The sequence below is a fragment of the Vipera ursinii genome (genome assembly GCF_947247035.1).
Source record: "Vipera ursinii genome assembly, chromosome: 8".
NCBI lineage: Eukaryota > Metazoa > Chordata > Lepidosauria > Squamata > Viperidae > Vipera > Vipera ursinii.
The window spans coordinates 13,670,858-13,698,221 of NC_139519.1; the positions used below are offsets into that span (position 1 = coordinate 13,670,858).

The 27,364-nt window shown below is 45.3% G+C and overlaps 1 protein-coding gene across 1 annotated transcript; it reads right to left on the reverse strand.

The window, feature by feature from the left end:
* Positions 1-4,117: 4,117 nt before the first annotated feature.
* Positions 4,118-6,857, reverse strand: ZNF703 (zinc finger protein 703; the record flags this gene model as incomplete). Its single annotated transcript, XM_083368249.1, has 2 exons — positions 4,118-5,626; positions 6,561-6,857. The coding sequence occupies 2 exons, from the start codon at positions 6,855-6,857 to the stop codon at positions 4,118-4,120; spliced, it is 1,806 nt and encodes a 601-aa protein (XP_083224375.1).
* Between the last annotated feature and the right edge of the window lie 20,507 nt (positions 6,858-27,364).

Sequence of the window (27,364 nt, forward strand, 5' to 3'; positions counted from 1 at the left end):
GGAAAAGCTCAGCTCAAACGGAGCAACGACTTACAGGCCTCTCAAAGGCCTCTGCTTGGCTACTGCAGGAAATGGGATGGGAGACTAAAAAGGTATTTGTGCTGATCTAGCAAGAGTCTTCTTAAAGATTTTTACTGGCTTGTTTCAAATGCACACTCTACTGGCAGTTGAGTTGCTGAGAAGGCTAAACGCACGGTGGCCATTCCGTGCGTGAAAGAACAAGGACTTCTGCTTTTGTTTAGAAGAGGGTGAGGCAGTCCTGAAGCCCTCCAGAGGATCCGGACTTCAGTGGCCATCTGAACAGAAACTGAAAGAGCCCTGTGGGTGAGAAGGTCATGGAAGGTGCAGTTCCAAACCTCTCTAGGGAAGGAAGGAGGGAAGGAAGGAAGGAAGGGAGGGAGGGAGGGAGGGAGGGAGGGAGGGAGGGAGAAGAAAGACAGGAAAAAAAAAGAAAATTGAAAGAAAGGAGGAAAGGGAAAGGAAATCCGTTCTGTAACTGAATTTAGTCCAAGCTATGGAGGAATCATTGCAGACAACAGCTTGCTCTGCAGAAAGTTCCTTGGTGTTATCTTTTTCCAAGGTGGCTAAACAGACACAGTTGGCTGAGTTCATGTAACTCCCCTACTTAAGCCCTCAATTCCTGAATTCCCACAACATTCCATCAGTCATATTGCAGCATAACCTGATTGCCTGTCACACAACATGCTAAAACAATGGTTGGGGCTCCCAAGCATGTTGAACTAATTAATCTCATTTTATCTTACCTTAAAGATATGTTGCTAGCCCAATTGATGGGGCAATCTCTGAGAATTAGAAGCGAGTTATCACCTACGTAGCTAGATAATGGGCCGCATTTGCGAATAGCTATAAACTTGAGCTGGAAGCTCTACAAGCATTTTACACAGTCATCTTTTTCTATCTTTGAAAAGTCATCTTTGAACCCAAGCACTTAATTCTCATTACTCCTGTCCCCAACAATATAAACGGAAAGTAGGCAGGGCAATACCGTTAGAAATATGGCACTCCCTACTACAAGTATGTAAAATGTGATGGAAGAACCCTCATCACTCAACCGTAGAACCTCTGCTTTGTATGAAGTAGATTCAGAGGTCAATTCCTTTCATTTCCTTTCATTTGCTTTTTAAGATGCAAAAAGTGACTTAAGAGTAACAGGTTTCATTGGAGGTAATCGTGGATGTCCATCTGTAAGAATAGTGGCAACTGCTGCCATTATCCAGAAATAACACTTTGATCCACTTTGATCTAGGATGGTCCTCAGTGCCCAGTTTTGTTTATACCAGCCTTCCACAACCTGGGCATTGCCAAATGTGTTGACTTAACTCCCAGAATTCTCAGCGGCAATGACTGAAATTTATATCCACACATTAGAGTGAACTCAGATTGAGTAAGATCTGCTGGGGAAAAGGCTGACTTTGCACATCCCAGCGTGCTTCGGTGCAAAAGCCAACTAGTGCCATGGCCTGTACTCTTGGCAGGGAAAGGAAAACCAAAGGACACCCCCAACTGAGATTTTAAAATGTGGCGGAACGATCTGAGTCTTGGGGCAATGGATCCAGAGGAGAAGGAGGAGAAAAAGTGAAAAATATACACACCCCCTTCCCTTCAAGATATCTTGCAGTGGATGAAGCTGGACTCTTTTAAAAAAAACCTGAATTAAAATCACAACAGCAGAGAGGTAAATCCTTCAGCATTTTTGGTGCTTTTGGGGGGAAATGTGCCAAAGTCCTGATAATAAAAACATTGTTCTTAGCACAGTGTCTATCCATAACCATTAACAGCATTCTCAGAGGATGCAAAAGCTTTTCTCCACCACTAGGTGGTGCTGCAGCCTTTCCATGCTCCACTTCCCTGGAAGGTTTTTCAAGCCCTATTTCTCTCTCTCTCTCTCTCCCCCCCCCCTTTAAAAAGTCTTTCCTGGACTTCAATTGGTATATATTTCCTATAACGAGAACTCGCCACTCCACCGAATAGAGTTAGCTCAAGAGAAACACTTAGCAGAGAGAGCAGCTGCAGGCAAGACTTTACCCATTCAGCAGAACGAAGCACTCAAGATTGCTGAGGTGGCAGTGGCGGACAATAAGGAACACAAGTGGTGCAGGCACATTGCTTTGGAACATTTCCCCCTTCCCTTCCGATTCCTGCAGAAAGGAAGGTACCATATCAGAGGCAAAGGCATTATGTGGATCTGTCCCGCTGGCCAGGGACCCAATGCTTCTCTTCCCCTGCAATTCCCAGATCAGAACAATCTTGCCTCGGTTTCCCCCACGAAAGAGGCCAGACTCACAAGCGGCCTTCCTTTCTCGGAATGGCAGACCCAAATCAGCTGTGGTTTGCCCAATGCACTAAAACCACGCACTAAACCACAAATCACAACCCGATGAACAATAGGCTGGCTTGATGACCGGGCTCTCCACTTCCACTGTTCAGTCATCTTAAAAACAAAGGGCTTGGTTCATGGTTTGGCCATCCTTTGGACTGTTGTCTTTGAATTTTCAAGGCCGCCTCGCACAGCCAGCCAGCCAAGGGGAAGGTGTAACGCAGGAAGGCGAAGGGAGAATGCAAAAGAGCACACGCGGATGGGGTAGATATAGCAAGTATTCATTTATTAACAAAATAAGACTTACCAGGAGGGAGATCTATTCACCCCAAAAGATCTGCAGCCTTCCCTGCTGCCTTAGTTCTGGAATTTGGGGAGGGGTCGCCACACCTTAACAGCTGTTCCATTCCCACAGGTCAAGAGAAAAGTGGGCGATAGGGTCATTAGGAGAGAAAGGGGAGTGATTTTTTTTCGTTGGGTTGATGGTCGGGGTTTTTTGGTACGTAGATTTGAGCCTACAGACAAAGATAAGAGAGGCCCCCGAGGGCCACTAGCTAGACTTGACGATCCAGCTTGAAACCAGACTGAGCAAAAAAAGTTCTCCCAGTTCCTCATTTGGCGTATAAGAAATCTTGTTCTCTTCCAGTCCCTCAAGGATGCTTGCTAATTTCCTTAAAATTCAGGTCTTTTGAAGAGAGAGAAAGCGGGGTGGGTGGAGTGGAAGGAGGGGAGAGAACAAAAAGAAAGGGGGGAAAAAAACAAAGCAAAAATAAAATAAATGTGAAAGATAGCCCACTGGTGGAAAGCTTGCACGCCCTCTCTTTTATAGGAAGGAGCTTCAGTTTCACCCCGAAAATTCCAGTGCTTGAATGCTCTCCTTTTTGTTTAGGGCATCTGCTCACTCCCAGAGCCCAGGAGATTTGGTTTCTGCAGAGGAGGCAGGACGATGGGTTCCATGCAGTATCCCAACCAAGCTCTCAGCACTGCCAGCCCACTGCCAGCAGCATCCCAGTCACAGGGTGACTCCAATCTCACTACCCCTCCTTCTGTTTCCGCAGCCTGCTCAGCCTGCGATTAATTTCCCAGCCAACCTGACCTCCCCATTTCTTTCTTTCTTTCTTTCTTTCTTTCTTTCTTTCTTTCTTTCTTTCTTTCTTTCTTTCTTTCTTTCCTTTCTTTCTTTCCTTTCTTTCTTTCTTTCTTTCTTTCTTTCTTTCTTTCTTTCTTTCTTTCTTTCTTTCTTTCTTTCTTTCTTTCTTTCTTTCTTTCTCTTTCTCACAAGACAAAAAAAACAAAAACCCAACTTTCCAGTTACTGTACAAAAAGCCAAAGAAACCCAAATCAAGAATAGAACCAAACTAAAAAAAAATGTGTGTGTGGGGTGGGGGTAGAAAAAGCAGGGAGAAGGAAGAAAAGCATTTTGCTGAACATCATGCCAGGTGCTCCCCGTGGATCAGAGCAAAATTTTCTTTTTAAAAAAACAATATTTAAAAAAAAAAGGGGTGGGTGGGAGAAAAGACAGGAAACTTTCCCCTACCCCCCCCCCACGGACACAAACATTTTGCTTTTAAAAAAAAAAAGATAAAAGAGCGGGTCAGATTTTGGAGAGGGTGGGTGGGTGGGGGGGAACACAGACGTTTTGCATACCATTGATTCATTGGTGTATTAATGCACTTATTTTCCCAGCTTTAAGCTAACATACAGGAAATAAATACACACTCCGGAGGCGAGGCGAGGTCGCCAGAGAGGCGGGGGGGGGGAAGGGGGGGGCTGCTGGAGTTACTGATATCCAAGTGCAGAGGCTGAGGTTAGTCTTTGGCCATAAAGGGCGTAGGGGGAGTAGTAGGGTCCAGCTGCAGGCAAGGAAGGGACCGGCAAGGACCCCGCCGTCGGCAAGTGGCTTTTGCCGTAGGGATGGTAGCGGTTTAGTCCCAAAGTCTGCGGGCTTCTCAACGACAGAGATCCGGGTAAGGAGCTGGGGCTCCCGGGGCCGGCAGGCGGCAGGTGGAGGTGGCAGGAGGCCCCAGAGCCCAACCCCGAGGTAGGATAACCAGCCAGAAGTTTCTCCGCCCCGGGCAGAGTCGTGTGGGTCCTTAAATGGGCCAGCAGTTCCTCGGAGGTGCCAAAGCGCTTGTCGCAAGGTCCGCCGGCCGACACCCAGTTGCATATGTGGGGCAGGGCGTCGTTCTGCAGCATGAAGCCGTAGGTGTAGAGCGAGTGGCCGGAGAGGCCCGGCGTGGCGCTGGAGGACAAGGCGCCGTGGAGCGGGTGGGTGGGGTACACCAGCGGGTAGGCGCTTTTCAGGCTGCCCGGGTCGTGGACGCAGCTGGAGCAGTTGCTGGTGCCCAAGTGGGAGGCGGTGTGGTAGCTCAGGCAGTAGGGGTCTCGGCATAATCCCTGCATGAAGGAAGGCGGGGAGGCCCCCGTCAGCGGGCTGGAGCTGGGCGGCTTTCCCGGCAAGCCCAAAGCCCCCGGCAGTTGGCCGCTGCTCACCAGGCTGGGCTTAGTAGGATCCAAGCCGGGCACGAACTGGGAAGGATAACCCGCGTACGCTCCCACGATGGAGCCGTGGTAACCGATGCCGGAGGGGGGCAAAGGAAACACCGAATGGCCCGGCTTGTAAGGAGACACCGGAGCCACGTGGCCCGCCAAAGCCGGAGGTTCCGACTTGCGTCCAGAAGACGACTCGCTTTGCGTCCCGGGCTCCACGCTGCCGGCGCCCGCGCGGCTCCCTCCGCCGCCTCCTCCTCCTCCTCCCGGCGCGCCGTCTGGACTGGCTTTGGCCGCGATCTCCGACTCCTTCTTCTCGTCGGGGCCTCGGCAGTCCGCCTGCTGCGGGGAATTGCCCCTCGAACCGCCCGGAGAGGAGGAGGAGGAGGTGGTGGACGAGGACGAAGCGGCGGAAAGCGGAGGGAAAGGCGGGCAGGCGGCGCTGGGAACTCGGAAGCCGTTCTTCTCCGCGCCCGACCCGGCTTGGCTCGGCGGGAAGCTGCCGTCCTTCCGCGGATCTCCCCCGCTTCCTCCTCCTCCTCCTCCTCCTCCTCCTCCTCCTCCGCCTTTGGAATACGGCTTGAAACTCGACTTATCCTCGGTCGGCGCGTCGCCCAGTTGCTTGACGAGGCCGTTGCCGGCTCCGACTCCGGCGGCGCGGCCGCTCGACTCCTTGTCCGGCCCAGACAGCCCGGCGGCCGCGCCGGAGTTGAGTTTGGAAGCGGGCGGCGGATCCGGCTTCCCGATCTGCGAGCAGGTTTGCGCCAGCAGCGCCAAGGGGCTCTTCTTCGCGTCCAGCTGTTGGGGAGAAAGGAGAGAGGAAAAGGCGCGTGAGAAAAGCTGGGCGAGGCGAGGGGGGGGTCCCGGGGCGCACCAGAGCCCTCATCTCCCGAGGGACGAGAGTTTCCAGGCCGGTGGCTGGAAGTTCCCCGCCAACCGTCCGTCCCTCCTCCAAACCGGCCTCGCTTCCTAGGAATTGCTTTTTTCCCCACCCCTCTCGCTGTAAGGTCATCCGCGATACGGGTTCGGCGCCTTCCGACGCGCAGCCGATACGGGTTCGGCGCCTTCCGACGCGCAGCCGTTCCCCTCTCCGGAACCCGGAGTGGGAGTCGGCGGACATCAGTCCCCCTCTCTTCCCCTCACCCCCGCCTCCAAAAAATGGGACCTTTCCTCTCCCCGGGCTAGTCTGATATCACCCCCACCCCACCCCTGCACGCGCCCCTTTGCACCCTTTTCGAAGCAGTAGAATTAAAACGGCGGCGCAAAGTTGGGGAAGAAGATGCCCCAAACCGTAGCGTACCCTCTCTTTCGTCCGCCCGCCCCCTCCCCCCCTCCCAGTCCTTGAGTCCTTGCCACCAACAGGCCAAGCCAGCCAAATCAGCTCGGGCTTAAGGCTGGCTCGCAAGCGAGCGCCCTCCGCCAGCCCTCCACAAAACTGGGGCGCCTGGAAGTGGGGGAACAGAGGTCCCCGAGCTAAGAAGGGTGGGGGGAGGAAAGGAGGTCGAGATGGGGCTCCGGCCAGCGCCGCGGAAAGGGGTGAGGTGTGTGTGTGTGTGTGTGTGAGGGGGCTCCGCAGCCCGGAGCAAGGAGTTGGGAAGGCGCGGCGTGACCGGGAGCCGGCAGAAGTCGCGGCCCGAGAAGCGAGGGCAGAAGCGTCGGCTGGAAAGGCCCAGCTTGGCGGGGCGTCTGTGCGGGCCAAAAGGAAAAAAGGAGGCTCGGACTTGGCACTGACCTCGATGGGGCTGACGGGCGTGGAGGAGAGCGGCTGTAGATATTCCGGGTGCAGGAGGTGACCGCTGTGGGCGCTCAGCATCTTCAGGATCCGGATGGGAAGCCGGTTGGCCTGGCGCAGGGGGTCCTCCGGGGACAGGTGCGAGAGCGCCGGGCACACGGCTCCGGATGGCTGGGCTGACCAGGAGGGGGCCGAGCCTTCTCCGCCGCCTCCTCCTCTTCCTCCTCCTCCTCCGCCGCTGCTGCTGCCGCTGGGCGATGTCCTTGCGTTAGATCCAGCGGGCGAACCGCCGCTCATTTGGGGGAGCGAGCCGGGCAGGGCGGGGGTGGGGGAGGGCAGGGCTGGGGAGGGGGGAAAAAAAGTGGGGGGGGGGGAGAGCCAAGCTCCGCAGCGCGAAAAGCCGGGCAGGGCGCGTCGGGGAAGCGGCGGCGGCGGCTGCACCAGCAAGGAGACGACCGCACCGGCCCAACGAGAGACGGAGGGGAGGAGGAGGGGAAAAAAAAAAGCCTTGCCTTTCCCCGAGCCGCACGTCTAATAGCTCCGGTCTGCAGCACACTTCAAAGGCACCGGCCCAGCCCACCAATCGGGGACGTGCCAAGCAGCTGGGGGGCGGGACCGTCGGCCGGTGGGGGGAGCTTAGCCTAGTGGAAAGAGGAGAAAGTCACTTTTGAATCCCCTCCTCCTCCTCCTCCTCCTCCTCCTCCTCGGGAGCGCCTTGGCATCTCGGAGGCCAGCGCAAGCAGCGACGCCTCCCCGCCTGCCTGCTTGCTCGCTCTGCTCTGTCGCCTGCTGGCGCAAAGGGGGTCGTCGGCCCGGCTCCCCATCCCGGGGAGAGGGAGCGAGGGGCGAGGGGGGGGGAGAGAGAGAGAGAGAGAGAGAGGCCGTGTGGCAACAGAGGCTGGGTGGGAGAGCGTGGAAACCCTTCCTTTGGGCGCGTCTCTCCTGTATACTAAGGGTGTGTGTGTGTGTGTGTTGTATACAGCAGCGTTTCCCAACCTTTAGGAACTTGAAGATGCGTGGACTTCAACTCCCAGAATTCCCCAGCCAGCTATGCTGGCTGGGGAATTCTGGGAGTTGAAGTCCACGCATCTTCAAGTTCCTAAGGTTGGGAAACGCTGGTATACAGAACGCATGGCTGGGGAATTCTGGGAGCTATGCTGGCTGGGGAATTCTGGGAGTTGAAGTCCACGCATCTTCAAGTTCCTAAGGTTGGGAAACGCTGGTATACAGAACGCATGGCTGGGGAATTCTGGGAGCTATGCTGGCTGGGGAATTCTGGGAGTTGAAGTCCACGCATCTTCAGGTTCCTAATTTTGGGAAACGCTGGTATACAGAACGCATGGCTGGGGAATTCTGGGAGCTATGCTGGCTGGGGAATTCTGGGAGTTGAAGTCCACGCATCTTCAAGTTCCTAAGGTTGGGAAACGCTGGTATACAGAACGCATGGCTGGGGAATTCTGGGAGCTATGCTGGCTGGGGAATTCTGGGAGCTGAAGTCCACGCATCTTCAAGTTCCTAAGGTTGGGAAACGCTGGTATACAGAACGCATGGCTGGGGAATTCTGGGAGCTATGCTGGCTGGGGAATTCTGGGAGTTGAAGTCCACGCATCTTCAAGTTCCTAAGGTTGGGAAACGCTGGTATACAGAACGCATGGCTGGGGAATTCTGGGAGCTATGCTGGCTGGGGAATTCTGGGAGTTGAAGTCCACGCATCTTCAAGTTCCTAAGGTTGGGAAACGCTGGTATACAGAACGCATCTGAATGGATGGTTTCGGGATGGGGGGGCCCATCCCGAAACCATTCATTCAGATGCGTTCTGTATACAACACACACACACACACACACACACACAAACACTCTATACAGGAGAGACGCGCCCAAAGCCTCACTATTTGGCCTAAGAGAGCAAAGGGAGTGGAGAACAGGAGCTCTGGGCTGCTGGCTTTTTTCTGCTTCCTTTCCAGGTGAAAGGTTTTGGATTCAAAGGTATTCCTAGCCCAGGAGGCTAAATTCTCCCGGAAGCCAAGTTTGGTCATCTTTAGTTCCAGTCTTAGATGTGGGCTCACCGGAGGTGACTTTTGGGGTAATCTGTTGAGCCTGTGGCTGGTGGATCTCAATAAAGGCCACCTTCTTCCACCCCAAATTTCATTTTATTTAACTCACTTTTGTTAGATTTAGAAAGTTGGCCAACTCCTTAAAACTTGCTTAGGTTTCCCTCTCTGGTAGATTTCCTTATCTTTCTCAGGATCAAGGTGGCATCTTGCCTGGATTGCCTTATTTCACTCATCCTCATCCTGTAGCTTCCCTTTCCCTCCCCCAGGATCCTTTCTTGGCTATGATGCCTCAATTACTCACCTCCCCACTTTTGTTAGAATGCTGGACCACTTCTCAAAGCTAGAACTTTTTCTCTACCTTACCTGATGTGTTTTTAAATTTTATTTATAATTGCCTAAATTCTTCACAGTGCTAGAAATGATCCTACGGGTTTCCCCCACAATACACCCTGGATGTGTATTGTCATCACCAAATATTTTTTTCTCACTATTGCTCCTCGAGAAAGAAGACCGAAGGACCTCTTCAGGGGTGGCCACTGTGCAATTTTCCAAAATTTCAATTAATCTTTATGACAGTCGCAGCATCAGCAAAGCTTTCCTTCCATGTGTTGAACTGTTCAAATGAACATCCTGGAGGTCCACCACTTTGCCTTCAAAGATGTTAAATGCCAGGGTTGGAGATGCATTTTTGAGAGTTAGTTCTTGTACTTGACAGGAATGAGAGTTGCCCAAACAGTAAGCAGATCAGACTGTTACTTCCTTCACAAAAGAAGGAAACTTGACCACTTTACACTGAAAACACACACACACACACACACACACACACACACACACAGAAGGAAATGGATTAGAGTTTTGTTGCCCTAAAATTAATGAATGCTATTAACCAGCACTCCTAGATGCTTCCTTAACTCTTTCTGGTCTTGATTGCAAGGAGGAAAGTGTAACTGCAGAATTATCAGCTATGCCTCACACACACACACACACACACACACACACACACACACACACACACACACTATTTCCCTTCCAGTAATAAACTACGGAGTTATTCAATCTAATCAAAAAGGTAACATGTAAAGTCTCTTGTTGAGTCAGGCTTGGTTCCTGGGAACTGTAGAGACGGGTCCATGTTCTTTTCATGGTAATTGATACAAAACTGCTTTGATCTTTGTGGCTCCGGGAATGTGGTGGTTTTTTTTTTCCCCTTTCAATTTCTCAGTCCACCTCACAACTTGGGGTGGTATTTCATCACCAGCGGAAGTCTGATTCTGCTTTTTTTTAAAGCTGCCAAGGTTTAAATGTAACAACCGTATCAGTGGTCTCTACCAGAGGCAATTAAAAAATTCCAGCAAACCTTATGTTTCCTCAAATAAGGACATAAGGACAAAGTAAGAATTCAACGAGCTGCTGCTGTTGCTCCTCCTCCTCCTCCTCCTCCTCCTCCTGGATCCTCCCTCCCTCCCTCTCTATTTTGTAATAGTCGTCTTCTTGTTAAGTGGGTAAGTCTGAAGTCAAAAATAGGAATGGGGTCTCTTTTTCTTACAGAAACACCTTTTATGTTCCTCCAATCTCCTCTTCTTCTCCCAATAGACCAGGGGTCTGGGGAAAAATATCTTTCAACAGGTTTCTTCTCTCAAGAAGGCTATAAATTTATGTTGAGGTTCACGCGAAGCCAGCAGGTCCTAAGTCATCCAGCTCTTAATTTACATTTTTGAAAAATGCAAGCATTATCTTTGGGGGAGGGGTGCTACTAACCTTCCACTAGCACATAACAAGTCCAGGGAAAGGACATTTGGATTTAAGAAGCCAGGGATGACAGAAAAATCTGTACATAACAAGGAAATGAAAAGACGCCAAATGCTATGTCATTTTTTTGTAGGCCAGTATGAAATTCTTCAGGGCTGCAGGGGAAAAAGTAATCATGGCTTTCCAGATAATAATTCAGTGCAGAGATAGCATCAAGTAATGGTCAGGCAGATTGATGAGCATTGCAGACAAGCAGAAAGAAAGCACGGTTGGCCTCAAAAAAGCATTGCTACAGGAAGAGCAAAAATATCAACATAAATCATCCATGTGGACTAGACATTTTTGAAGAAATTCAGCTGGGAGATACTTTACTACATGAACCATCTCCTCGAGAGAAGGCTGCAAATCAACAGAAGATCTGGTGAAGATCAGCAAACCTTAATCTCCTATCTTCCTTCCATTATTGTAAGTGGGGTTTGTGGTGGGGGAAAAATTAGTTATTTTTCACTATCCATCTTCCTAACAACAGCGCTCCTGTTTGGTAAGCCAGGCACATTTCGTGTCATGATTTGACATTCCCTTCCCTTCCCTTCCGACAAAGGGAAATTTTCATTTCCTTGTTATGTACAGAATTTTTATGGCATCTCTGGCTTCCGAAATCCAACTGTCCTTTCCCTGGACTCCTTAGGTGCTAATGGAAGGTTAGTAGCACCACCCCCCCAAAGATAATTCTTACATTTTGCAAAAATGCAAATTAAGGGCTGGATGACTTACGACCTGCGGACTTCACGTGAACCTGGTTTTTTTTTCTAAATATGTTCAGTACTATTGTAGCTACTCATCACACTCACCCCTTGGACTGGATGACAGGGTGGCGTTGGCGTCATGTTTATGTTTCAAACATTTCAAAAACTATCTGGGGTCAATAACATACATAGACACAAATGAATACATAGAACAGTGGCTCTCAGCCTGTGGGAAACGCGATGTCATCACAGGAGGCCTGCAAAGTCTTTGAAGAAATGTTATTGTTTAAATCTTGAGTCACGTCTTGGGAGTCTGAGGCCATGGTCCATGGCTACAAAAGGAGGTCCATAGGGAAGAAAAGATTGAGAACCACTGACATAGAGAATAAAAGCAATAGTGCAGCATCCTATCCATAATGGGAGGATTCCCTTTCCCAGAAGAATTCCTAAATAAGTAGAAATTGACCACCCCACACCCCATGCCTAAAATAAGAGGGCATTCTGTGGGTGCCCAGATATGGTCTTATTCTTGCTTCCTGCTGAGTTTTCTGTGAATGAAGACTTTAAAGCAGAACTTTGGAACAAAACAAAACAAAGCACAGAGGGTGGAGTGTAGGAAGAAGGTGGGCCTTAAATTAGCCTGAGTTTTTAAGGGAGGACTTGAAGAAATAGCACCATATACATCTTCAAGCATGAGTTCCCCTAATGGGAGGAACAATAAAGGTGGATGTCATTTAATGACTCCTCTGCTTAGCAACTGTATGAACTGGCTCTTCGGCTTTGAAACGGAGATGAGCACCGGCCCCTAGAGTTGGAAACGACTAGCACGCATGTGCGGGGGGAACCTTTACCTTTACCTTTTCATGATGGTGCTGAAATAGTAGCATTGTGAGTGGTCCTCGCACTTAATGGTTATCACAGCATCCCTGTGGTCATGAGATAGAAATCCAGGTGTTTCACAGCCAGTGCTCATATACAAGCCTTGCAGCATCCTGTGGTCGATGTGATTGCCATTTGTGTGCTTCACAACGGGCTTCCAACAAGCAGTCAATGGAGCAGTTGGAATACAATTGCAAGCTGTGTTCATGTGAGGTCTCACTGAACACCCCAGGCTGACTCATTAATGACTGAACGGGAAGTGACATTGTAGGTCCAATGCAGATAACATGATTTTTCACTTAGTAACTGTGTCACCAGTCACCCTTGTGGTTACTAAGTGAGGACTACCTGTATTGGATTGGAACCAGATTTAGCCACACTTGGTTTCCGACCCCACTAAAAGTTCATGGAGTTGAAGTCAACCATTTCTGTGGATCTGCTCTGAATGTTGTGTCTGATGCCAACCCATCATCCTCAGTATTTGCAGGATGACATCTGGATTTTTCTGCTTGGTAGAATTTCTTCCTAGTAGAAGTTGTGGGAAGAAAACCCAACAATTTCTTTCAACAACATTGCTTCAGAAAGGTTCTTCACACCTCATATCGGGACCACAAGGAAATTCTACAAAGAAGTAATTCCTGAAGGCTTTCTGAGATAGTGATAGAATGAAGAATGTGCTTTGTTGAACCTGTGCTCTGCATGAGTGAGCAAAGTCCAGCATAGACCACAGTCAACTGGATACCATTTGCTTGGATACCAAGCCATGGTGGCACAGTGGTTAGAATGCAGTATTGCTGGCTAACTCTGCCCACAGTCAGGAAGTTTGATCCTGACTGGCTCAAGGTTGACTCAGCCTTCCATCCTTCTGAGGTTGGTAAAAATGAGGACCCAGATTGTTGGAGGCAATATGCTGACTTTGTAAATCACTTAGAGAGGGCTGTCAAGCACTGTGGAGTGGTATATAAGTCTACGTTGTACTGCTATGGCTACCATCATATGGTTGGCGAAAAAATAGGAAGTCCAAAAAAATCCTGCTACCAAACATTTCAGGAAGACCTGAAAAATCTCAACCTTAAATGGAAGATACCAAGACTGTAAAGATGGACTGAGAAATGTGGAGTACCCTTTTTAGCCCAGGGTGCTTGGGACAAGACACGATGGTGATGATGATAATGAGGGTGGAAGTTGTGGCGGCGGTGACGGTGGCCAGGTTTCTGTCTTCTGAAACCTTTTGCTTTCCTTTTTCTCTTTCTCTGAAAGGCAGCTTCTTTGTGATGGTTCAGTCGTAGGTGGTTTTGAGAAGCACAGGTTCCGGCAGATGTACGTGGCAGGGACCGGAGAAGGATTGATCCAATCTCTGTGAGAGAGCCAGCAGGAAAAAAAAACGAGGCGAGGGGAGAAATCAAAGTACATTTGGGGAGATGTCAGGGCTGCGTTGTAATAAAAACACCTAACAACGAACTACAAATGCAGCCGGATCTGGAATAAATTACCCTCTGAAACTTCAGTAAACCTGCCACGGTGATTGGCGTGCCAGGCCAGTAACAGACTTCTAATTCAGGTTGTTTGACAGTTTCCCATTTCCTTTCATGCCCTTCTAAGTGATACTGTCGGATTTGCCAGTGGAATGTCGCTTGGCCATTGCTGGGCTGAGAGGGAAAGAAGCAGGCTTCTGGGTGAATTTTCCCAACGGTGAGTTGATATTTCACAGAATCCTTTCCAAACTTTCCATCCTAGGGTTTCTTATCTTCCTCCCCCACCCACACCCGCCATTCATGGAATAAAAATTTTGGGTTACAGCTACCTCAAGAGGGGAAAAAAGAGCCCTCAGAGCAGAGCAAGCAAGTGTATAATTAATCATATTAGATGCTGAAAGATGCTTTAGTTTGCAACAATATGGGTACTATTAACTATGTATGGCCACTCATTACAGCCACTGCCCACGTGGTTGGATTCTGGGAAGAGAAGTTGGCAGCCCTTCCTTTAGCCAAGGAGGCTTGTCGGCATCAAGTACCACTTCCCCAACCATCATCCATCACCCCTCATGTCTGATGTGTCAGTTCCATCTTTGGAGATCTTTCCCAAGTCAGACAACAAGCCTTTATTTGAAGTGAATGGCACACACACACACACACACACACACCAACAATATTTCTTGCTCAGGGTTGAAATGAGGGGTCCTGTTCCCTGTTCCTTGGCTATTTTCTTGCAGACGCTTCATTACCAAACTAAGTAACACCATCAGTGGTAGAAGAGAGTAGGGTATTCTGGGAGAAGCTGGGGCCATTTTGCTTCCTAAATAAAGCTGTCCAAATTTCCCCCCCCTACCTCCACCCTCCCCTGAAAAACAAAGAAATAAAAAAAGGAGAGGATGAACAATAAAACCAAAGTAAGCGTCAACAGAAGCTGTTACCCATATATTTTAGCCACAACCCTTCCAACTCAGACTAGAGTAAAATGTCATCAGAAGTATGAAAAATGGTCATAAGTCACTTTTTTTTAAAGTGGTGTTGTACGTCAAGGACTATCTGTATTCTGCTTCTGTGTTTTTCCCCTCAAGGATAAATTCTCTGGAACCCCTCCCTTTTTTGTTTTGTTTTAAAAAAAACAAAACGTGAATCATTGATAGAAAACATCCTTTTTAAGGTCCCAAGTTCAATCCCTGAGCACCTTCAGATAGCAACGGGGACCTTTCCTTGCTGGAAACTCTGGAGAATCGCCAGCAAGTAATGGAGACACATTACTGAACAAAAGCCGTCAGCAATTTAATTCTTAAGTCGTAAGGTGGATGATGTTTTGTAAATTCTGGGAAATTTAAAAATAAAATAAAATTGAAAGTGTCATTTAGGGGAAAAAAAGAGACTCTTTCCCCCCCCCCTTCCTAAAAGAGAAACAAGAGTGATTTATAAATGTTGCTCAATCTTTAACTCAGGGGTCTTCAAACTTGGCCCTTTTATGACTTGTGGACTTCAACTTCCAGAATTCCTCAGCCAGCAAAGCTGGCTGAGGAATTCTGGGAGTTGAAGTCCACAAGTCATAAAAGGGCCAAGTTTGAAGACCCCTGCTTTAACTCAACAGAACATAAGGTTTTCCCCTCCTCAACACTCTTAGGCTCTTTGAAATAAGCTTGTATTGTGATTTAATAACTGATTGTCTAACTCTTGAGAAATGGCTGCAAGGATGAGTAGACTCGGAGAAGGAGTTTGCCTATTTTCCTGCACTAAAAAGTGCTGTTTACATTTCTCAAGCCTGTAATTTGAATGTAAAAAGCCTATATTGGCTAAATGGTGCATTCTGTTCTCAAAATGGCTTTTTTCCCCCATCTTCCAGGACTGCCTATGCAAGGTCCATGCTGGTTGCGTGCAAAAGCCACAATTTTATTCCGTGGCAATTAAAGCTGACCAACACTAGGAAATACGTCATGGGGAGAGACAAAGCTGCCTTTCCCTATATGGAGTCACCCCGATCCAAATTACGGCTCAAAAAGTATCGCTCGATATTTGACATTATTGGATAGATCAATACTTTTCATTCAAGTTAAGAAAACCGATCAACTGACCCAGAGTTATTTCAATATGTTGCGATTCTCCCTATGCTACTATTTATTGGCCTGGCAATTTGCATAGTGAAAAATTTATGGAAGGAGGAAAAAAATAGCCAGTGACATAGGATAGAGAGAGAAGAGAATGGTGCCAAAGGGCTTAAATGAATATTCAGTTCCTGATCCAGTCAAAGTATTTTTTTTAAAAAAAATTGTGAATATAAGTCACGTGTTTATTTGTTTGGGGCAAATGAACCTTGATTATGGGGAAAGGTTAGAGGAAATTTAATTTTTTGGCTGGATCCGGATGGACCTTGTAGTATGCAGTGCAATTCATTACTTACAGAGCACCTAGATCTGTGTTTTTCAAACAGTGTTGACTTCAATTTCTGAAACTGACTTCAACTCCCAGAATTTCCCAGCCAGCTGACATGCTGGCTGGCTGGGGAATTCTGGGAACTGAAGTCCACCCACTATAAAAACACAGATGTAAATGACACTTTTCTGCAGCTAACTGGCCATGTTTTAACCCCCTTTTTCCATCTTTCATCTGAGTGAAAGGTAAAACATCTGAGTGTTTAAGTAAAAAAGATTCAGAATAAGTAACATTTGCTAAAATTGAAGATCTGCTTTGATGTTCAGTTTAACTCAAGCTTAAATAAAAATAGTAGAGGTAGTCCTTGACTTACATCCACAATTGGGACCAGAATTTCTGCTAAGCAAGGAGGATGCTAACTGAGCCACATCCAGTTTTATGATCTTTTTGCCACAGTTATTAAATAATAATACTAACAACAACAACAACAACAACTGCTTCCATCCTGCGACAATATCTGTAATGCCATCAAACATCCACATCTGCCTATCCCAGGTCCTTGGTAAGGACTCGATAGGTAGACAAAATTGCCAAATCTAGTCTGAACATCTGGCTGACTGTGCGATGATCAATAGTAATAATAATAATAATAATAATAATAATAATAATAATAATAATAATAATAATAATAATAGTAACAGAGTTGGAAGGGATCTTGGAGGTCTTCTAGTCCAATCCCTGCTCAGGCAGGAAACCCGACACCATTTCAGACAAATGGTTCAAGTGAATTAATGCCATTAAATGAATCAATTGCCCATTAAGTAAACCTGGGTTCTCCAATTGACTTTGCTTGTGGGAAGGCAGCAAATGATCAGATGACCTCAGGAGGCTGCAGCCATCATAAATATATTCTGGTTGCCAAGTGCCCAAGTTTTGATCAGGTGCCAGAGTGGGGATGCTGTAACAGTCATACTGCATGAGCACCAGTCGTAAGTCACTTTTTCCTCTGCTGTAGTAACTTTGAATAGTTGCTAAACAAATGGTTGCGACTAGCATATCTGGAGCAGAAGTCATTGTTAACTTCTCCCCTATGTTCAGCCAATCTCACAGTGCCTTTCACAGGAGAGCGTGGACATGATTTTCACATTAATTTTCAGGGCTGCAAAAAATCCCAGAGTTCTAAAACCGCAGTGATGAAACTGAATTGCATGCGCAGGTTGACCAATCCACTGTTTGTATGCTCAAAAAGTAATTGGGACAGGGGAAAAAGATGGAATTGTCTACAGTGGGACAAGAATTAACGTCATATATAAAAGTGAGGAATATAGATATCCCAGGTTTAAGGCATTTGGAGCACAGAATGGCTCTCTTGACAGTTTGGAGCTCAATACAAAGCAGATTTTCCCCCTATTTTCCCCCCCCTAGTATCTTGCCATTCATTCAGTAGTTGTGTTAAAGAGTTTCCAGTTGTTCAGATGACTTTTATGCATATGGTTTATTACATGCTTATTTTCTTTTACTACCGCATAAAGTAAATGTTTATTACTGCTTTTGTTTTACTTTCATTGTTAACAACTGTACCCTTTATGCCTTTTTTTTGCCATGCTTGTATAGAGGTTATTTTAGCTAAATGTTTAAGGAAGAGAGAGAGAAAGAGGGGGCGTGAATATATATATATATATATATATATGTGTGTGTGTGTGTGTGTGTGTGTATGTATGTGTATATATATATATATATATATATATATATATATATATATATATATATATATATATATATATATATATATATATATATATATATATATATTTCCAGTAAAACGATTGTTTAAATATTTAGAGCAATACTCGGGAGTCTTGTCCATCCATGCCCCACCTACTAGCCTGCACTTTGACCTTGATTCCTGTTTGCAGAATCCAAGGCATGGCTGTGGGATGGAAAGGTCAGCCTTTGTGTTCGGTATCCTGTTGTTAAGATCACACCTGTGCTTTTAAAGAAACACTCCATTAAGGAAGATACTGTAATTTGGGGAGGTCAAATTCTTTCTGCTGTGAAGCTGGTATCCATAGGCTAAGAGAGGAAGGGGGCTGCTGCTGCAGACTTCCGCCAAAACTTCCTGGTGCTTTGATCAGCCACTTCCCTCTTGAGGTCCCACTATTCTCCATTTGGTTTCATTCATGACTTCCCGACTCTCTCTAGAGCGATTCTGACTTTCTTCCCTGCCTAGTCCACTCTATAGGGCGCTCCCGGGCCCAAAATTTCTGTTGCGGCAAGTTTCCAGAATTTTCCCCCATCCTGAGAACTGCAAAATGCAAATTCCACATTTGCAAAGGAGGGGTTATCCTCAGTGGTGGGATTCAAATAGGTGAACAACCGGTTCTCTGCATGGATGCTGCTTCTGGAAGTCCGTTTAGGGCCTTCTGCCGAAGTGGTGCGAACCAGCTGAATCCCACCACTGGTTATCCTCTCTAAACCTCTGCAAGGGCACAAAACTGACGAAAGGTCAGATAGACCAGGCCTCTTCAAACCTGGCTCTTTTATGACTTGTGGACTTCAACTCCCAGAATTCTTCAGCCAGGCATGGGTGCCTGGCTGAGGAATTCTGAGAGTTGAAGTCCACAAGTCATAAAAGGGCCAAGTTTGAAGACCCCAGATACTAACAACAGAATCTTCTAAGTCTGATTATGCTGTACTTCCCTTCCTTCCACACTACTTTTTTTTTGGGGGGGGGAAATGTTGCATGACCCCAGTTGAGCCCAGAATGTGCGCTGCCAAGTGAGACATTTGTTAAGTGAGCTTTTGCCCCATTTTATGACTTTTTTTGCCACGTTTATTAAGTTGAATCCCTGCAAGTCTTAAATTAGTAGCAGGATTGTTACGCGAATCTGGCTTCCCCCATTGACTTTGCTTGTCAGAAGGTCGCAAAAGATGATCACATGAACAGCCCCCCCCCCCCGGGATGCTGCGACTGTCATAGATTTCAAGCATCCGAATGTAAATTATGAACCAGTAAATTAAGCAGTGGAAGAGCTTGCCTTCAGAGATCAAGGATGCTCCATCACTGGAGGTTTTTAAGAAGAGGCTGGACAGTCACTTGTCTGAGATAGTATAGGTTCTCCTGCTTGAGTGGGGGGCTGGACTAGAAGACCTCCAAGGTCTATTCTGAATCAGGGAGGTGTTTGCTGGAACTGCTTCCAGATGTTACCTTGTTTCTCAGGACTTCAAAGAATGCTTCAGCCCCCTTTGCCTAGATCACAGTTCTTGTATACTTCTGTCAAGGTCGGCTTCCTTACTCTCTACTCTGTGATAAGTGTAAGGGATCTACAGGTAGAGTAAAAGATCTTATTTATGTAGAGCAAGTCAGCTCTGTTGCTCTACATAAGTAACTATCCAAACTAGTCTTGAAGACATTTGCCTCCCACTCAGAAGATTGAGAGTTCAATCTTAGGTAGCGTCAGATATTTCTCTTTCTCTCTTAGGATGCAAAGGGAAAAAAAAGCTGCTGTGAACTCCGCATAGTGTCAGGAAGGGCATCCAGACAGTAAATGCTCAGCTCCATCCAGTCGCCCTGACTATACCCCAAATTAAGAGATTACGGGATTGTAAAATGGGAATTTATAAGTAAGTATCAATCAATCAATCAGAATAGAGCTGGAAGGGACCTTGGAGGTCTTCTAGTCCAGCCCCCTCCTTCAAGCAGGAGACCCTACACCATTTCAGACAAGTGGTCATCCAGTCTCTTTTTAAAAGCCTCCAGTGATGGAGCTCCCACAACTTCTGGATGCAAAGCTGTTCCACTGGTTAATTGTCCTCACTGTTAGGAAGCTTCTCCTTAATTCCAGGTTGCTTCTCTCCTTGATTAACTTCCATCCACTGTTTCTCGTCTTGCCTTCTGGTGCTTTGGAAAATAAATTGACCCCGTTCCTCTTTGAGGCTGGCTGTCAAATACTGGAATGCTGCTATCATGCCTCCCCTAGTCCTCCTTTTCGCTAGACTTTGCCCTACACCCAATTCCTGCAACTGTTCTTCACCTCTTTTAGTATCCAAAGTGGGCTCCTTACTCAGGTTCAGTCTAGAGCATATTTTCAGTTAATTACAGGCAGAGAGAGGTGGAAGGGAAGGAATGTGCTACCCACTCATCTCACCCTTCTCTGGAATCCAATGCTTGGAATGGTAACTTTGCAGTGATTCATGGCTGTGCTGGCCCAGCCTTCTCAAATTAAGGCCTGAGTCAGGGCCATCTTCCACTTAGCTCAGACTGCTGGACCTTAGGCTAGAACAGATCATATATCAGCTTCTCGACTTAATGGAACAAAGATGACTCAAAGGCTTTTTCGGAGGAGAGGCTTCGTTTGCTCTTGGATGTTTGCTTCACGCCTTTTATTTTATGGATAAATCATCATCTATTAGCCTTCCTTGAAAGAAGTTGACAGCAGCCTGTACTCAAATCAGAACAGTCCTTTTCGGTTGACTTGATGGAAGAAAACGTGTGTCAGCAATTCTCTCTGGCCCTCCCCAACCTTTTTTATTTTTTTTTGCAAGTTCTACCTTGCAACTAGAAGAGACTCGTTTCCCCCCTTCTCTCCCTGCTAAACAAGTGCAACCTAGAGACAATCTTATTTATTGCAGAAGGCATGTTTTAAAACAACTGACAAAATGGCAAGTTGTAAAATGACAGGCAAAATAGTTTTTTTTTTTTAACGATTGAATAGATAATGTCTGGCAGGGATAAAAAAGCGAGTGCATTTGAAAGCTGTAATTAGATTTAATATTATTATTATTATCTTCAAGAAAGCAAGGGAATGTTTGGATATTAACTAGGGTTGCCAGCAAACCTACAGACTTCAGGCTGGGTGAACATTTTGGATCTGTAGTGCTCAGTTCAAGTAAAGTAGGAGTAGAGTAGCCAGTTCGGAGGTGCAAAAAAATCTGAATGGCTGATGGATACCAACAAAGAATTCAAATTTCCTGTTATCTCTTTTCTGCCATTTACTGGTCATCCAGAGTTAAATAGCCTTAGAAATGGCCTTATCCACATGTTGACCATTTCAACTTTTCAAGTTTCAAGTTAGGTAGAAGCTCCATCATAGGCTGCCATTTTACTGTCTAATTTCTACTTTGCCTTATGAGGTAAGGGAAAATCTTTATAACCTTCTCTCCTAAAGAAGTAGAAGTCTTTTTGTTCAGACTCTGCAACTTAAGAGTTTTCTGTTTGTGAGGACTCTTGGGTTCCAAGCAACATGAGATATATATTTCTCAGGACACAATGAAGTCTAGGAAATTGTTGTTGTTGTTAGCTGCGAAGTCGTGTCCGACCCATCGCGACCCTATGGACAATGTTCCTCCAGGCCTTCCTGTCCTCTACCATCTTCTGGAGTCCATTTAAGCTCACGCCTACTGCTTCAGTGACTCCATCCAGCCACCTCATTCTCTGTCGTCCCCTTCTTCTCTTGCCCTCGATCTTTCCCAGCATTAGGCTCTTCTCTAGTGAGTCCTTCCTTCTCATTAGGTGGCCAAAGTATTTGAGTTTTAACTTCAGGATCTGGCCTTCTAAAGAGCAGTCAGGGTTGATCTCCTCTAGGACTGACCGGTTTGATTGCATTGCAGTCCAAGGGACTCGCAGGAGTCTTCTCCAGCACCATAGCTCAAAGGCCTCAATTCTTTGGCGCTCGGCCTTTCTTATGGTCCAACTTTCACTGCCATACATTGCAACTGGGAAGACCATAGCCTTGACTATACGCACTTTTGTTGACAGGGTGACATCTCTGCTTTTTAGTGTGCTGTCTAGATTTGTCATGGCTTTCCTCCCGAGGAGAAAGCGTCTTTTAATTTCTTGGCTACAGTCTCCATCTGCAGTGATCTTGGAGCCCAGGAAAATAAAATCTGTCACTACCTCCATTTCTTCCCCATCTATTTGCCGTCTAGGAAATAGGTACTTCCAAAACCATGGAGCAGGATGGGAGGAGGGGGATGGAATTGCTGGAACTAACAGCAGAAAGGAAGGAGTAGAGACATTCCCTTCCTTACCATGTTCAACATATCTACTTTGGGGGGGGGGGTTTCATACAATATGCCAAATCTGAGTTAACCAGTTTTGATTGCTACGAAGTGCTATGCCCATGCAAATAAACCATATTATATGGTAAGATGGCGGTCTGGTTCAAAAAGGGTGCTAAGAAAAGAGTGCTGGGTTCCTCCTGCAACATAACCTCCCGTGACCACTTTAGCTTTGTCTAGTATAGGGTTTCTCAACTTTGGTGGCTTGAAGATATCTGGACTTCAGTGCCCAGAATTCCTTGCTGCCTAGGGAGTGCCTGGGATTTGAAGTCCATACATTTTTCAAGCCACCAAAGCGGAGGAACACTTCTCTAGAGTGAACCAAATCTGAAAATGCCATCATAAACTGATGAGATTTTTTTAAAAAAAGGGGGGGGGGATGGATGGAAAATGTTGGGGAGGCTGAGAACTTCCTAGTAATGATTTTTGGGTGGCAGAAATGTAGTTGTTTGGGGTCATGCTTGGAAATGAGATGGGGTCATTTTTCAGGCAATAGGTGGATGGCAGGGCTATTCTTAACACTAGCTGATAAGCACCTGATCACAAGTCATACAGTTTCAATTCTTGCTTCTCTTCTCAGTCCGGTGATTAACATTAAAGAGCTGTGTGAACATTGTGGGTTGGGGGGTGGGGGTGGAGAGGGGAGGGGAGGGGAGGGGAGGGACAAAGAGGTGAGATTTATTTATCTTTCCCCCCCCTCCTCTCCTTCCATTCCCTTGATGTTTGATTAACAGCTGTTTTTCTTTGTGGCAAAGCAGTGGGATCTTCCTGTTGTTGATGTAATGGAGATACTTCCTGGTGTGAAATTCTACAGGATGGATTGTACAAAGGGGAGGGTGAACTCAAACACACTTATCAAAGTGCTTTTGAAAAAAAAGAAAAAGAAAAAAAAAGAAAAAGCACTCTTCTATTCTGTGGGGACAGGCAACAGATCAAAACACACACAGAGTGCTTGACATCAGGTCAGAGTGACATGAGTTAATGATAGTTTTTGTGTGCTTGCTTTTTTTTTAAAGAAAGAGCGACCGCTTTATGAGCCAACGATGCTCTTAGAAAATGCAACTGGGTGACTGTAATTTAAGAGCCCTTTCCCCCTTCTGTGTAAAATTTAATTATTGTGTTCCGTAAGGTATTTACATGCATAGTTGTAACTTTAGGTCATCCGTCCAATTGTCCCAGGTTTCAGAAAGTAACTATTTTCTCTGTAGAGCAATAATATCACAGAAGAGGGAAATGCAATCTGGCATCTCAGCCCTATGCAACTAAATGTAGCCATTTCAAGTGGCAGTTATGAAATGTATAGGGAATAATCTGATTCACTTGGACCTCTCTACCGTATGCAGGTGTGAATCAGCTCCCAGAATTCTCAGCAACTGGCTGAGTAGTTCTGGAAGTTGAAACTCATGCAACAAGGGGTTTCCATAAAATAATAATAATAAAAAACCCAATAAAAATACGGTAAACACAAAAGTACATTGCAAATACATCATATTAAATCAACATGAAACCAGAACAATTCCAGTAGTTCAGTTCAATTCAATTCGTACTGGTAGGATCATGACATGTTAGCAAAAAGGAAATGGCTTGAAGTAGGGTGGTACTTAAAGGCAACTCAAGATAGGGTTCTATATATCATACTTCTTCCAATGTATGGAATTTTCTTAATTTAGGGGCCACCACTAAGCAGGCTTTAGCATTATCTAGGATTTCCTTTTACTAACCCTAGATAATCTGGCTCAAAGCAATTAAGCTTGCTCCATAGAGTAACATAGAAGTATTTTCTATTTAAGCCATCTAAAACCTGGGATTTAACCAGAGGGATTGGTCTTTACTGATCCTTTTAAATATTATGTCAAGAGCATAAACTGTACTCAAATCCACTTAATCCAATTTTCTGGATCATACAAATGGTCAGTGAGAAGCATTTAGAATTCATCAGCTGATAATATAATATATTAATATATTTTTTCACACAGAATTTCCCAAACTGGTAACATTTGTGAGTCAATTTTTCCAGAATTTGTCCATCCCATCTAAATTGTAATCAACACCATCTTTATTTAATCTGCCTAGTTGCTTTTTGAAGACATCTAACTTGGTTGCCACCAAAGTTCGATCATGCATTGAAGCTCTACCTGTTATCAACCTTGGCTCTTGCTGTATAGATAGCCCTAAGCTCTCACATTGTGTGTGTGAAAGAAAATCTCCCTATCCACCCTTTTCACACATGGTTTAACATAAGTCTAGCATTCCTTTTACTCACCTTTGTTCTAAACTAAAATGCTTAGTGACTACTTTATAGTCTTCCCTTACGGAGCAGGTGCTGGAATCCTATAATCATTTTGATTGTCCCTTTGGTGCTTTCAGGTCTAGTTTGATAAATATCTTCGAGTTGGTTTTGATGCCAGGTAACTGTATGGAGATATATTCATCATTCTTATATGCTTTAGTTATGATTCACAGTTCTTCAAGGAATTTTTGCCAATCTCTTTGATCCCATCTAGCTTTACAGTATTAATACAGAGGTCTGGTGACTATCACAGTCCACAATATGCCAAGTGCAGCTTCATCATAAACTTTTGGAAAATCCCAAATACAGTGAAATGTGATCTGACTGCCACCTTTAGTGCTGAAACTTTGAGGAAACAACTAAAGAAAGCCATGCAGTGGTTCTGCACACAAATTCACAAGTGAATTGAATTGCAGAAGGAGGCCAGTATATTTGCATACTTGAAGTATACAAGTTCTGTGGTTTCTCTCATTTCTGACTCCACCCTGTTTTAAAAGCTACTTTGCCCTAAAGTGCAGATAGCATCAATATGTCATAGCTTGGAGCTGGGTGTAGCTCCTAATCATGGGTTTACATGGAGTACTGAGTTAAGATTTGCTTAACAATATTTCTCAGAATCCAGTTGGCCATATTCACACATACTGGTAAATAATTTGGTACAATGAATGAACTAGCCACCATTTTGCTCTGTGAAAAAATCTATAGTCTTCTTGGGAATTATTGTTCTGTTAAATTAAAAATTAAACTGCCCTGAGTCCTTCGGGAAAGGGCGGTATATAAATTTAATAAAATTTTTAAAAAAATTAAATTAATTCTTTTTAACAGAATTTGAATGCTGTTGCTCCATGCTGCCACTCATAGTGACTCTGGGAAAGAAGGAAGCCTGTAGCAATTGTAAGTGCCATAAGATCCTCCAGTATGCTTTGCAGCCAAAAGAATTTGAATTTAGATCTTTTCGTTTGAAGATTTCATTCCAATCACTGGGAAGGAAGGAAGGAAGGAAGGAAGGAAGGAAGGAAGGAAGGAAGGAAGGAAGGAAGGAAGGAAGGAAAGGTTAGGTTAAGGGAAGGAAGGACAAAATGCACTTTGATGGGCAGATGTTGTCCTTTCTTTTATTTATTTGACACACTAGAGGGATCCTTGGTCTTGAGAGTGCAAACTTTCCTTCCTTACCTTGTTCATATATCACTGATCAAATAAGCAGGTTGCTTCAGCTCTGAGCACTGAAGGAAACCATTCATTACCAGCCTGCAAACTCATATTACATGCAAAACCATAAAGCAATCATACAGCCTGTCTCCATCCATCTTTGGGGAAAAAAACTGTCACATTTTTCATGCCATCTTTTGTTTATTATTCTAGTGCAGATGGAGCCAGAAGCTTAGAACTGCAGTTGAATGTTTTCCATGATAAGGAAAGGCCAATGGTTTGGCAGCAGTAGGAAAAGGATGGGGGGTGGGTGGGGGAGACCTTACCCAAATAGCAGCCAGTGATGGTGCCTGGACAACAGTTCTAAAGCTCCTTCAGGTAACTCCTGTCATTGAAAGAGGTTAATCCCTTTTGCTGTGAAGAGGGCAGCTCATCTCTTGAAGAAGTCGTTCTTCTCAAGCAGGGTGCCAAAGTTCCTTTCAACCCTATTAGTCTATGTTCTGTGTTCATGTTGTTGATCTATTCCTACACACGACCTTAGGAGGAAACTATAACTTTGAGCCCAGGGCAAGGTGTGAGCAAAAGCGGTAATTTCTTTGAATGTTATTAACATTTAGTTAGTTATGTATCATATTTGTATGACTGGCTATTTCATAACAATGTGGGATATTAACCTAGGTAGATTAATAACATTAATTAACGATAAGATAAGATAAGATAAGATAAGATAAGATAAGATAAGATAAGATAAGATAACCTTTATTGTCATTGTTTTTTACTGTGGGCACAGCGGCACACATCAAAAATGAAATTTAGTTGTAGGCATCCGGTAGGTAAGTTGAGAAGAACAGAGCCAGTTGAATGCAGTGGTGAAGACACCAAGCTGGAAACTGGGGGGTTGTGAATTCTAGTCCCATCTTAGGCCGCAAAGTCAGACTTGGACCAGCCATTTACTTTCAGCCCTAGGATGGAGACAATGGCAAAACATTTCTGAAATCTTGCCCAAAAAAATGCAAGGACTTGTTCCGGTAGTTGCCAGGAGTCAATATTGACTTGAAGACACTAAAAAAAATAATTAACACCCCAGTCAGGTATTAATTGTTTCTTCTTTTTTATTAATAATTTCCCCTATGATCATTATGTTTAGAAATCTCCAGGACCTTGGTTCAGTGCTTCTGAGAGTTGTAGGGAATCTGGAGCCATATGTTGTGTAACTGCACTATGCTTAAATTTACTCTTAATGCAATCCCTGTGGGTAGAGAAATGATTCCCCATCCGAGGAGAAATTCTTCAACACATTTTAAGGGTTATGGTTAACAGTAACTCAGTTTTTTTCTTCCCAGCAAGGGTTGCCTTAAGCAGCAGCAACTGTATGTGACAGTCAGTTATAATTTCATGTCCTGTATAATTTGCCATGAGCCTGATATTATTTTGAAGGACTATGGAGAGAAGGAATGATGGCCAACACACACACACACACACACACACACACACACACACACACACACAAATAATAATGAAGAAGAAAAAGTGGAAAGGTTTGGAAAACTTGGGGAAAAAAAATAAAAGAAAGAAAAATGGATGAGAAATTTTGTAACTAAGAATAAGTCTTACTTCAAGCTAGTCCTGCAGCTTGATACTTTGAAACTACGAACTTAGCTTTAGACAAGCAATTGGGCCTGAAAATAAATCACTTTGTTTCAGAAAACACCCATATATTTTTACACAAAAATAGTAAAACATCTTTCTAAATAAGTCTAGCCAGTACCTAAGATTTTTTAAAGGAACCAGATGTAGAGACAAACAGGTCAATTGTGCTCTCTTTACTGGACATTTGGGCCTCCTTGGCTGAAGGGTTCTGCAATTCTGCTCTGACGTCAGCTATAAAGATTTCCTCCAGTTTCTGATTCTCCAGTTCTTTAGGGGAAATGTTAGGGTTGATGTTATGGCTTGGATCTAGATCTGGATTCATTTGGAAAATTTCAGATTGTTAGCATGGTTGCTTTAAAGAAAAGAGTCA